General features: G+C 38.5%; 1 protein-coding gene across 8 annotated transcripts in view; it reads left to right on the top strand.

Annotated features, from left to right (window-relative positions):
• The window catches only part of LOC127956808 (ELKS/Rab6-interacting/CAST family member 1), a 191,761-nt gene that overhangs the window by 9,260 nt on the left and 168,378 nt on the right, over positions 1-14,123 (top strand). For all 8 annotated transcript variants that reach the window (XM_052555019.1, XM_052555018.1, XM_052555023.1 and 5 more), the window contains exon 2: positions 1,515-2,394. In XM_052555019.1, coding sequence (XP_052410979.1) covers positions 1,702-2,394 — 693 coding nt within the window. In that variant the 5' untranslated portion in view covers positions 1,515-1,701. The remainder of the gene's footprint in view (positions 1-1,514; positions 2,395-14,123) is intronic.

The raw sequence follows: 14,123 nt of genomic DNA, 5'->3' as shown, positions 1-14,123 counted from the left end.
GAGTCTGCAGTTAACATACTTCACGTTGGGGTCATTTTCATGTAGATTTAGTCCATTGAGACACACTGTGGCTCTGATGTTATATTCTTTCCTAGTGAGAGAGTGTGGGTACGTTGGGCACGATCACGGCCTCCCTGAGCTTTTTCCTGGCTTTTGGGATGGACCAAAACACAGCTCCAGTGTCCAGTGCTAGCCTCCTCTCAATAAATTACCCTTAAGCTGCATTTGTGGCAAATATAAAGGGTTTCTAAAAAAACTGATGAATTGAACTTCCCTTTGCTTTAAAAAGAGTTGTATTTAGTGATAAAATAGCATTTATAGAAGAGATCACGCATGAGACCCATGTGACCCAGTGCTGCTAGAAAACAAAGATGTGTTTTACAAGAGACAATGAAATATTTGATCAGGGATAAACACAAGACAAAAGGCAGCTGCCGCTCGTGGCTGGACTTAAATAAACAGTCCTTCTCTCTGAACTAGCACATAACTGTGCTCGTGTGATTAGAGATTTGGTTTCACCGCCCTTCAATTACTTTGTATTGATTAACACAGCAATAGCAGAGGCATTAATATATTTGTATTAGTATTTTTTCCGTCTGTGTTAATGAATCACATAATGTCTGCCATGGTTCAACTGCAGGTGTTACACATACACCCAGGTGTTATACTGAAGTAATCTGCCTGTAATGAGGAGCCACAGTCTCTGTGAAAACCTCATGAGACTTGAATCAAGCAAGCTGTTTTTTTCAGGTTACACGATCAGTGTTTAATGAAAATTAAGTCAAAAAATAATGATAACCAAATTTAAAATTAATAGTGTAACAATTAATTGATAAGTGTTATAATTACTGTGTTCATAATTATTCATGAGATTGTACAATGCATTACAGGGCATAATTAATGCAGTGCATTATTCAAACAGGCTTTAAGTAAACCATTACCAAATGTCTTTACTCTCACCTTGGTTCTACTTAAAGCAGCCTTTCTAATGCTAAATAAAGTATTAATTTCCTTCAAAACAAAAAATCTCACTTTGAATGGTAGTGTTCATGCCTCTTAGCACTTGATTACCCTCAGAGATTCAGAATGCAGACTGTTGTGTCATTTGTACTCATAAAATAAGCCTCCATAATATCAGTAGCTCAGCTACCACATATTTGAAGGAAACCTGTCAAATGTTAAAGAAAGTTGCCACTGATGGTGAAAGGCAGAGGAAAGGACTGTGTGGAGAAGATGAAGAGAGGCAGAAGTAGAGCTGAGAGTGCAGTATAGGTATTGGACAGGAGCCACAGAGCTAAAGTAAATACAGTGTGGCATGTGAGTGACCTACATAGAGCCCAGTGAAGGAGGTTAAAGCGTACAGTGTGCCAGACCTGTTCATTAGCCTATTATTTTCTCTCTGAGAAGAGCGCAAGGCATTAGTCAGGTGTCAGGGAAAGCTTTGCTATCTCAATGAAAATGCGACAGAAATGGTTTTAACTCTACATCTCTCTCTCTCTTTCTCTCTGTTGCAGGAATATAGCATGACCAGATTAAACGGATAAAGCCAGCCACTCTTCAACAACATGAAAATGAATCATCTGCATCTTGGAATGCTTAAAATAAGCCGAAAGTAGAAAACAGACCCATTTACAAAAATCATCTTATCAGTCCATATTGTCCTTTTCTCTTCACTCTTGCTCTTCTCCGGTCAAAACCACCATGTATGGTAGTGCCCGATCCGTAGGCAAAGTGGAGGGCAACCACAGCGGCGGGAGCAATCAGAGTCCCGGCCGCTCGCCCCGTCTCCCTCGCTCGCCCCGCCTGGGCCACCGCCGCACCAACAGCACAGGGGGCAGCGGAGCCGGAGCGGGAGGTCCAGGTGGGAAAACCCTTTCCATGGAGAACATCCAGTCTCTCAATGCTGCCTATGCCACATCCGGCCCCATGTACCTGAGCGACAACGAGGTGGTGACATCCGGCCCAGACCTGCCGAAGAGCACCATGACACTGGGCCGCTCGGGAGGACGGGTGCCTTATGGTGTGCGCACCACCGTCATGGGATCCAGCCCAAACATCTCCACCGGGGCTCCCGGCTCTGTTCCCGCAGATGCTATTGCTTTTGGAGACCACCATATGCCTTCCACCCTGGCATCCACTGTGCCTCATTCGCTGCGCCAGGCACGGGACAACACCATCATGGACCTGCAGACCCAGCTCAAAGAGGTGCTCAGGGAGAACGAACTCCTGCGGAAGGAGGTGGATGTGAAAGAGAGCAAACTCAGCTCCTCCATGAGCTCCATTAAGACCTTCTGGAGCCCCGAGCTGAAAAAGGAGCGTGCCCTGCGCAAGGACGAGGCGTCAAAGATATCTGTGTGGAAAGAGCAGTACAGAGTCGTCCAGGATGAGAACCAGGTGAGAGATTTAAAAAAAAAAGTCCAATTTACAATGCATTTAACTTCTGTTATATTCTGTAATACTCTGATATTCATCTCCGAATGAATCAGAATATTCGGCAGGAAAAATTGTAGCCTCGTTTTTGAAGACTTTGATGCTTTCACCTTGTTTAAAAAAAAAAAAAACACATATTGTTTGGGATGCATTGATATTACAATTCTACGCTACGATAAGGCGTTTACGGCAGAATTTTACGTCAAGATGCACCTCACACAACGGCATGCCCATGCACGCTGCAATACATAAACAAACATGGACGAAGACGGTAGTAGACGCGGTTTAGACCAGGGTAATTCTCAACAAGATGACCAGCCAACCCAAACCGAGGAGCTTGTACCTAAGAGGGGCGACTTCTGTTGCATGGACGCCTAAAACGGATGAAAAAGTTTAAATGTTTTTAACTCGATGCGGTGCGGACGCACGCGCCTGGAAAAAACGGGCGCGTCGCACCGCGCTTCCATTATGACTGCGCATACCGCGCGCCTACATTGGAAATAGCGAACTTGAGCGCGCAAAATACGAAATATGTGAACGGCTCCACAGGCTTTTACCCGTGGCAGACCATATAGCCATAGCTCCCGCAGATGGAAGGAGATCACTTCTGCTGTTGCCAAGCATATCTACACGGTCGATAATAGCGGGTTGAAATATTTTAATGACAGGTGTTAACATGACCAACAGTCTTGCTTGAAAAAAAGGTTCTAAATAAAATAAATATTTAGTCCATACTACCTTTATTTGTTTTGTATATCATTTCAAACTGCATTTCCACATTGCAGTTTTATATAGACTATTCATAAACTGAATTAACAGAAAAACTGCTATATCGTTATCGGGATATAAAATGAGCTATATCGGGATATGAAATTTTGGCACTATCACCCAGCCCTAGTGGAAATAAGCATAAACTACTAAATATACATTATATATTACATTTAAATGTAGAAATGTACATTTGTAATTGGTTTGCAAGTGAATGCTTATCTTTTGAACTTTGTATTCATAAAATAATCCTGGAATATTGATTTCCACAAAAATATTAAGCAGCACTTGTTTACAACATTGATAATATAAGAAATGTTTCATGAGCAGCAAATCAGCATATAACAATGATTTCTGAAGCATGATGTGACACTGAAGACATGCAGAAAATTCTGTTTTGCATCAGTAGAATTATTATTATTATTATTATGCATTACAATCTAAACTGAAAATAAAAAAAAAATTGTATTTTTAAATTGGAATATTTCACAATATAACTGTTTTCACTGTATTTTTGATCAAATAAATGCAGCCTTGGTGAGCAAAAATTAATACTGAATACTGAAAACATGAAAAAATTTAAAAACCAACATGTTATGCATGCCTAAATATTGCCTTTTTAAAATTATAGAATAGCTCTCTTTTTGTTTCTTAGTCAGATGTTGGTCAGTTTCTGAATATGGTTTCTCTTCTCTTCTGGAAGCTGGAATATTCTGGTCTTTTTAGTGCAGTGTTCAGTAGCCAAAGGGCTTCATCTGCTAAAAATGCTGTAATATGAAATGCTGCACCTGGCACTGAGAATTTTTTTTTTATTTTTTATTTTTTACTATTACTTGCCGATTAGATCTGATTACTGAAGAACATTGGTACAAGGCTCTCTTTGTCTTTTAGTGTTGTTTTCAGAAATGGCTTGCCGAGAGCCTACAAACATCTTGAATGAAGCTGAATCACAGCGGTTTGTTTAATTCACTCTGGCAGGTGTTATGATAAAAACACTAGACAAGTGGATCTTTTATGTTTTTGCATAAAATGGACAACTGTTCAGCAAAATCTATATGACTTGGTTGCAGATTCCTGCACATTTCCTTTCATTATGACTTTTATTGTAGACTAATGGAATTTTTTAAAACCACCATTTCTCCTCTGCATGCTGTAGTTTAGCACACATCCATCCTCACATTTCCCGTTTTATACTCCTTCCCTCATTCTGGATTTTAGCTATGGTGTAAGCTGTAATTTAGCATTTTCCCATGTATTTTTAGGGCCTGCAGTCTACAGCATGTAGCAGACTACAGCAAATGTCATAGACATGAACTATTATCGTTATACCACCACCTCTTTTGAACAGGAAGATGTTTTTATGTATTTAGTCTACTCTACGTAAGTCTGGCATAGCCTGAGTTCTCACTATTGACATCTGGCAAAGAATTGCCAACTAAAGGAAAGAGCTTCTGTACGTCGCTGTGTCTGTAGAGTTAACTTTGAACTCAGCTGGATGTCAGAGACCTTTAACACTCGTATGGTCTTATTGCACATGACTCTGGCCCTGTGTTGCTTCTGCCTTGGCTGAACCGTGAGGCTAATGAGGGGCTTGTCGTCATTGCCTTTGACTTTCATTCACGCCACCTGTTTGATGAAGGCTGGGGTTATGTTTTTGGTTAAGGACGAGTGGGTTTAACCATATGACACCCCACTTGGTCCGCTTCATACAGTGAGTATTTGACTGATGAAGTTTGTTTCTGTCATGATTGGTTTTGTCTAGATAAACTAGATTGATATTCAAAAGACCCTTGATCAGTTAAATGACCTAGTCAAATTTTTAGGAGAGAGAGGCATTCAAAGGAGGGATAAAGAAGAAGAAATGAGTGGTATGAGGCTTGAATACTCCTTTGAGAACTGTTCAATTATGAGGTGTGACACAACAAACCTCTTTAGTCAGCCAACTCTCATTCATTCAACTCCTCTGCTCGGATCTCTCTCCATTCATTCAGCCCACGTGATATTTCATTGGATTTGTTAGCATGCTTTTGCTCGCAATTCTGGCTGATATGATAAGCAATAATTATTAATAATAGTTTAAATTGTTTTAGGATCGTAAATAATATATTTTGTCTGTTTGTAAAATATAGTTGTTTATTTAAATTGGGGAAATGAGCATGCACACTTTAATATGTGATTTATATAGCCAAAATGGATGTAATATTTATTAATTAAAAATGAATAGAAATATAAAAAGATATTCTAAATTGCAATGTTTCACAGTATTTTACAGTATTTTTTCCTGAAAGCATCAACGAAGCAATTAAAGAGTGCACAATGGACAATTAAATATGAGATTATAAATTTATGCATTATCTACTTATAATAAAAAAGTACAGATTATACAGTATCATGCATGTCAATTTCCTACAGTATACTGTGAAAGTAACTTTTTCTGTAATAAATAAAAAAAAATTTTTTATTTGTGATGTGCATAAATGTGAACATGATTGGTTTATTTGGATTCAAATGAATGTTATTTACTTCCTTAAAAGTCATTTTCTTCCCGTGAATTGTGAACATCTGCCGTGACATTCCCCACACTAGCAAGTATGTTTACTAGTGCATCCTTTCAGACAGAGCAACCGAGCCAATCTGGTGTCCATCCATGTGTTTTTTCTTATTTCTGTAAGCATGCATCTCTGTTCTCTGAGGAAGCGGGAACAGATGGCAGACACAGCTCCTGGTGTGCTTACTGTAGTCGTTTTTTTAAAAGGTCCAAAGATTTGCACCGCAATCCCACAATCTCCTTATCAAGTAGTGTCACTTTTCACAGCCAAGTTCCACCCACACTAAAATTCACCGTTCCAGTCAGACTGTTTGTTCCTAATCCCAAATGTTTGATTCACATAGTCAGATGAGATGAGAACAGATAATGTAGGGGTTTGTTTGCTGTGTCATTTAAGTAAGTGTAACCTAGAAGGGTAGCAGATGGTCATGGGTGGAGTTAGGGGTCATTAAGCTCCACACTCTCTCTCAGATGGAAATAAACATCACATGTTGAGCTGAATGACTAAGAACCATGAAAATATCTCACATGGTTTTCTTGCACATTACTGCCTGTTGCCCTGCTTGGCATGATAACGGATGTAAGGCTGTATTTACTCATTATGTAATAGATAATCAGCTCATTACTCACAGCAGAATGACTGTGTCATACAATATGCTGTGTTTACACTTTAGAATCATAATGGAGCTGGACTGTAAACACCATTTACTTTGAGGTGGATTCGTCCCTGTATTCTGTTTAGTGGGTGATCAATATGGTCTATATATTTTTGATGTTTGCCATTCTTGCATTATCTGCATAGCGTATGTGACGTATCCTGTCTGCACGAACCGGATATGCAGAGATATGCAAATACACATCGACAGGTAGGGCTGTGCAAAAAATTGCATGCGATTACCATGTGCATCTCTTCAGCAAAACTGGTTCTGTGATTAGTAGTAAATCTCCCATCACCTGCTTTCAGATGCAGGTATTTACTACACCGAGCTATTGTTCACTGAAAAGCTATGCAATATCACATGACAATCGCATTAAATATTTTGCACAGCCCTAATGGCAGGTATGAAAGTCAATACAAACACTCTGAATGACTGTTTTGATTGGACGAACATTTCTTGGTCCAATGCCTTCAACTGAATATATAAATACATTTAGACCCAATGGTTTTTAATTAAATTACAATTCTGAAGTTTCTGCACCTTTAAATATACTTTTATATATTTATATTATTATATGATATATATGTGTACACATGTAAATAATAAAAAATGTGTGCATTTATATATACATAATAAACAGTACACATAATGTAAACTTTTATTTATTTATTTTGGATCGTTTGACAGCACAAATATATGTGTGTGTGTGTGTGTGTGTTTAAAGAAACTGAGACAGACTCAATCCAGAAGAACTGTGGCAACGTTTCCAAGAATGCTTCAAGAAACCTACCTGCAAAGCTGCAGTTTTAAAAGTTTTAGGCACTTGTGTAAAAATGCTGTAAAATGAGGATGCTGTCAGATATAATGTCATAAATACATTTTCTTTATCAATTAACTTCTGTTAACTAAATTAAATCAACCATCCTTTGCGTTTAAAGCAGCTTTTGTCCTAGGTGCACTTGCGCATAGTTTTTCACGTAGCTTTGCAGGTAGGTTTCTTGAAGCATTCTTGGAAACGTTGCCACAGTTCTTTTGTATTTAGTCTGTTTCAGTTTTTTTTCTGTTTCTTCATGTTATTTCAAACGGACTGGATGATGGTGAGATAAGATCTCTGTGTGGAGCATCGGCTGTTGTCAGACACCCTGTGCAAACAAAAATCTCACAGGATTATTACAATTGATGGCAAAATGAATGTTTGGAAAAGGAAATTTATATTTCCTACTGACACACTACAGCAAAATATAGAAATAACTGACTTAAAACCATTTTAGCTGGTCAAAATACTAGTCTTCTAATCATGTTGGCCACCACTGTTTTTGCTTGTGAACAAGCTCAGTGCTCAGCTCTTTTGAATTTGGTCAGTAAACAACCACCTAGCAACCAAGAACACCCTAGCAACAGCATAACGACATGCTAAAAATGAACAAAGCTACGCCCTGACAACCACTCATATCACACTGACATCATGACATCTTAAAATCTAGTTTGTCTCCTCAAGAACTGTCTGGATTTTATTTTAGGTCTCTTAAAGAACTCAAGTTTGAAAATAAAATATCTTCAAGTCTGTAAAACCACCAAGATAATAAGCACCAAAATGTCCTGTTGGGCTTTCTTTGTTTGCTCGCTTACTCTTGTTTTATTTCCCAAGCAGTCTGTGCTGATTAAGGCAAGACTTGCAATATTTGGGTCGTGTTATCTCTGCCATCTCATGAGCGATGTACTGTAGTAAAAGTGTGGAAGAAAGAATGCAGGGACGACAGATCATATTTTTATCCGTTCTCACCACGGGACTGTGAGCCGCTGCTCTTTGGCAGATGCAGCGGGCCTTATATGGAGTCTGGTCATGCAGGATAGTTGTGGAATGAACAGAATCCTTGCATATGGTTACACAGACCTCCTCTTCGTCTCCTCTGCTCCGCTGTCCCACTCTTCCTCTCTTGGTGTAGTTCACGGAGAGAAAACACTGAAAAAGTTGGAGTATGAGAGGCATTGAGGTGAAAAGATGGGAGAGCGAGAGAGAGGGGAAAAAAGGTGCTGTATCTGGACTTTTAAGCCTTATGTGATTAGTAGAAGGGAGTGGAAATGAGCAGGTTTGCTTTGTCCACTACTACTGTACTTCCCAAAACCCCACTGACTGTGCAGATGGCCCCTCTGACACGCTGCATTAAGATTAAGCCCTTGTGATCAGCTCCATTCTTCCTGCCAATCAGCAGGAGTCCCGCCCACCTTCAAGGTGTTCATACTGTACCTACATGTTTATCTGTATTTGGATTTATCTGACAGAACCTAAGAAGCTGAAGTAGTCTGCTGTATTGTTATGGGATCTCTGTTCCTAATTTGAAAGGGTTATGGATTTCTAAAATCAAAAGAAAAAAAATAACAAGGCAAATGACGATTCTTTTCTGGACCATTTACATTTTTTTTTTTTTTTTGCATTGTTGCATTTATTTTCATGGCAGTTCTGCTGATTTCCTTTAACAGTTTTCTGTAGCATCTGATTTGTAGTATTTATTTACTGGAGTTAATTTGAATATATCTGAATGAAATAAATGTGTACTGTATATTGTGAACAGTTATATACATAAATTGTGTTTATTTTTCTATTTTCTATTATTAATTTTTAAATAAGATTCTGAAATAAATGCATATAAAAATAATAGTATAAAATAAGACACACGCACACAATTTTAGTTTATTTCAACAATGTTCAGATAATCTCTCTCTATATAAATATTGTACAAGTAAAAAAAAAAAGATTTTTTTTTTTTTACAGTAATTATGTTAATATGATTGTATAATACAGGTATATAATACCAATTTATTTTTAATGATCTAAACTGATCCTACACATTTGAATGTTGGTAACACTTAAAGCCTTTATGTATAATGCATAATAAAAGTAGTTTTAATGCATTAATTATGCCTTGTAATCCACCTTGTAATGCATTGTACAATCTCATGAATAATTGTGACCCAGGTTAATAAATTATAACACTTACCAATTTATTGTTACATTATGCATTTTAAATTATTTACAACAAGATATAATGTATTACAACAAATTTTATGAATTATGTTAATGCATTATGCCCTTTAATAACACTTTATAATGCATTATACATTAAAGGCCTTAAGTAAAGAGTTACTGTTCTACAGTTATATATATATTTTTTTTATAGGTTTTGACTTGCTATTTTAATTCACACACAAACCTGGTAAGCAAAATCAAACTTTTAACGTGCAGCCAATTTAATCTGCTTTGCTCTAATTGAAAATGTCTGTTTTCAAATGATTATTGCCATCCGATTACACCCTCCCTGTTCACATCTGGTTAATTGCATAATCACATTCAGTTGTCTGGCTTTGCCTCCCTTCGAGGGCTTCATGACACAGCAAGTCTTGGTTGCCATGGTATCCTTGCAAAAGCGGACCCTCCGCAAGAGCCGGCCCAGTTCTCAATGAGCCCTTTCAAACTGTGCCCATTTCCTTTCCTAAACTCCATTAATATCAACTTTGAATGATGTTTTGAATGCTGAAATTGGACAGTGTGGCATAGAGATTGTCTTTGGATATTAATTTCTTTTTAATCACCAGTATGCGTTTAATGTGAATTCTCTTTTAATGAAAGTTGTGTGTTTGCGCAGGCTATTTAGGAACTATGACTTGCAGCAGTAAGTTCATCATCTGATGACCGAGCATTTGTAAAGATGAGGATGAGCTGGACCTATGTACAGTGCATGTGCGACTATTACGAATGGCCTAAAGTCTGTGCTGATATTCTCAGACTCGAGGCAGGAGACGAGCTCTAATTGGTACAGTGGAACTGAATGACAGGTCTGTATTGTGATGGTGACCTACAGGCTCTGACTGCGCTACTGGAAGGTTTCGAGGCTAGTCGATCGGGACGCAACAGTGGCCCAGTAGGAGGCTGAGACACAGACAGACATGAAGAACAGAGCTAATTGGAGAGGTCTAGACTTTAAGGGGTCATATCACGGAAAATAGGATTTTCCTTTCCTGTTTGCTCTTTTAAAATAGGAGTTTGATGTACTATTTAGTCTGATTCTCTTTCCAAACCATCCAGTGTCCTTATTGTACCCTGTTTTGGAAAAGAGACTGAAGAAATGTGATACAAATTCTTTGAATTAAAGGAAATGGTTCAGGCCATACAGGGTGTATATAATTTTGTTTCTTCAGCTGAACAGATTTGGAGAAATTTAGCATTAAATCACTTGCTATGAGTTCATAAACCAAAATAACGCTTCCTCTTGTGAAAAACATATCCTCCATCTCCTATTCTCCTCTTACATCAAAATCCACTGATATATTATTTGTTTTGAACTGTTTTGGACAGCTTGTAAAAAGTGTGCGTATTTCTCTTCTGATTCAGATGAGATGAATCAATGAAAAAAAAAACATCTTAATGATCAATTTGTTTATTAGAAGCATGCATGACCTAATGGACCATGTGGATTTCTTTTGGATGCCTTGTGATGTTTTTATCAGCTGTTTGGACTATCATTCCAACGGCACCCATTCACTGCAGAGGATCCATTGTTGAGCAAGTGATGTAATGCTAAATTTCTTTACAATTTTTCCAAATCCGTTACAGGAAAGAAACAAACTCCTCTACATCTCTAATGGCCACTTGTCATTTTTGGTTGATCTATTCCTTTAAGCTTTGACAGTTATAGATAGATGTAAGTGAGTGACTGCTGTACAGACGTGCTGGAGACGATCTGTGAACTTCAGGTTAAGCTCTGTCACATGATACCGCTGCCTCTGTGCGCTGTTTGCTGTTTGCCGTTTGCCGTTGGGTTTCCTCATTAGTCTGGGCGCACACACGGGAATGGAAATCAATTAATTAATGCACTCGCAATGATTTATTCATGATGTGGACCCATCATGAGGAATCACCTCACCAGGTAGAAAAGAGCATGCTTTGTGGTGAAAGCTGGCCAAATGGTGGAAAAACACCAGTCATTCAACCATCGGCCTTTGTGCATTTGTGGTAAAGTCAATCTGAATGACTAAAATTGTGAGGAAAAACATAGTGTAGAATATAGAACAGGACTTGATTGTGTCTGTTTGAAATTATTTCAATTATTAAAAATGGCTGTTATATACCAGATTTAGCATAGACACATGCACATTTATTAAAACAATGCTTAAGCTAGTTGTTGGATAGAAACATCTCCACCTTTTTCAGTCCTGATTTTTTCTTATGGGCATGTCTGTCAGATGAAACATATCTCTTAACCAAACTGGATTGTCTTCGTATGCTGTGAAATGTGCTGTGTTAAAGGGAGGTGTAGCTCTAGCATTTTTGTGTGGTATGCTTGTTCTCTGGAACGTGTTAGTTGAAGGCAAGCTAAGTGTTCAGACAGGACGAATGAGTCTGTGCTGATTGGCAGAGCACCTCAGATCTACATCTGTGGCCCAAAAGACATTCATAGAATGCTGGCGGGTCGTTAAGGTCAGAGGTTGCACATGCTTGAGATTACAGCCTTGCTGTATCCTTGTTATTAGGAAAACAAGGCCCACCGCTTCTTGTCTAGCCTTAGTTTAGGTTCATTTAGAGTCTTCTGTAGACTGCGGGCTGCTGCTAAGTATCCCATCGGAGTTGAAATATCCAGCGGATTGCTCAGCCGTCTTTTTTTCCCTCTCTGCTGCTTTCTGTGGTTTGGCATTCCCTTGAAAACATTCCATCTATGGGGGCTGGACCGGGGAAGTCTGATCCTTCTAGTAAGGGGAAAAAAAACAAACACGTGGAGGAAAGTGGGAAGGTTGAAGAAAGGCCCTGTTAGCATCTGCTACACCTTCCAGTGAGAGGAATGAGAATGCTAACTACTATGCAAGCTTACAACTGCCATGAAATAAAAAAAGTTGTGACAAAACTCGGAAATCTGAGACTTACCGTTTTGAGAAGAAAAGTCAGAATTTGAGATATAAACTCGCAATTGCAGGAAAATAGAGCGAGATAAAGTAGCAGTTCCCTTTACTTTTCTATTCCTTGGTGAAAGAAAAGTTTTTTTCACAAATCTAAATTCTCACAATTCAGATTTTTCCTCTTGGAATTCACATCTCGCAATTCTCGCAAATAATAAAAGTCTGAATTATGAGATATAAACTGAGAATTTTGAGAATTTGTTTTATTCTTTTGCATAAGCGCCTATAGCTAACAGAATACTTGGGGAGAGAGTGTCTGAACATTTTCAAGAACATGTACAAAAGCTGTCACTGTGAAAGTATCCATTCAAAAGCTAATAATATGCCGTATAAGTACTAAATTGCACCCTTTAAGGGTAAAGAAGCTTTTGGAAAGTTACCATCCCAGTTACAGCTTTTCTAAGGCTTTTTTTATACAAGTGTATGATGGTTGAGGTGTTCATGTACAGCCAGTTTTATCACAGCAGAGTCTCACTTTACAACTTGTTAGGAATAGTTTCTTATATTAGCTGTAGAATCGGTCCCCTTTGGCAGTCTTGTCCTGCCCAGCGAGTGTTTTTTTTTTTTCTCCACTGTGGTCTGTTCTTTTAAGCAGTCCTGATTCTTTAGCCTGAGGCTGAACGATAGCTCTGAGGCTCTGTCCTCAGGTGATGGACTTGTAACAGTAGTATGTGAGCACAGCTGTCTGTCTGTCATGCTGTCAGGACTGTGTGTGTTCTGTGTGGGCAGTCTTGTGTGGGACCCTCGAGCATGGAAAAGGGACAAGTATTTGTCGAAATGCTAGTCAATAATCATAATGCTTCCTCTAGTGAAAAAAGTACATCCCCTCTTGTCTTTACACTTTAAAATTACTTGACATTTGTTTTGAACTGTTTTTGCTTGTAAATGGTGCTTGAACTATGGATATTTCTCTTCAGCAGCCTTGCAGTAATTTAGCCATAAGCAATGTTTTGAAGTTAAAAACTGATGAATTGTTCATTACAAACATGCAGATTTAGTTTCAAAAGACGTTGATTGAAGCTGTGTGGATTATTGTGATGTTTTAAACAGCTGTTTAGACTCTCTTTCTCTGACGGCACCCATTCACTAGCAAGTGATACAATTCAAATTTTTTACATTTTCTTCATATTTTAATTATTGGGTAATCTATCCCTTTAAAAATCCCCAAAATAAAATTTTGTTGTAAAATGTTAGGGGAACTATTGTGATTGAGGGTGGATGTGGTATTTGTCTGTTTGAGCTGAATGTCTGCAGGAAATGTCAATCCCAGTGCCCAGTCTTGAGGGTGGAGTGATAGTGTAGGAGTGGAGATTAGAGACAGGACAAGACATGGGACAAACCTTTCCACCAAACAGGATGTGTAATGTGCTGTGAGGCAATACAGACTGGAGAGAAAAGACACTGTGGATGTCTTCAATTGCACACTGTATCAGTGTGTGTGTGAGAGAAATGCCAACGACTGCACACTCTGATAAATGGTTTTTTGATATTACTGTTGATCCGATGTTTGCATCTGATCGGTGTCTGCTTACATTTATAGTCCCATAGGAGGTGTTCAGACTGTTCTTATAGGGTTCAATTGATTGCCATTTTAATATTATATTGCCATATCAAGCATATACAAAGCCTTCAGGCCTGATGATAACTTCATTATTGTGCAGTAGTTCTTGTAAGAGCCTTTATATTGTTCACTAATGCATGGTGGCCTGGCCTGTTTGCAATCTGTTCTCATGGGCTTGCCCTTTTCCCTTCTGTCCCCTCTTTGTGCC

This window comes from Carassius gibelio, chromosome B4 (assembly GCF_023724105.1).
Source record: "Carassius gibelio isolate Cgi1373 ecotype wild population from Czech Republic chromosome B4, carGib1.2-hapl.c, whole genome shotgun sequence".
NCBI lineage: Eukaryota > Metazoa > Chordata > Actinopteri > Cypriniformes > Cyprinidae > Carassius > Carassius gibelio.
Note: the sequence above shows the minus strand (reverse complement) of the source record. Positions and strands in the feature narration are given on the sequence as shown.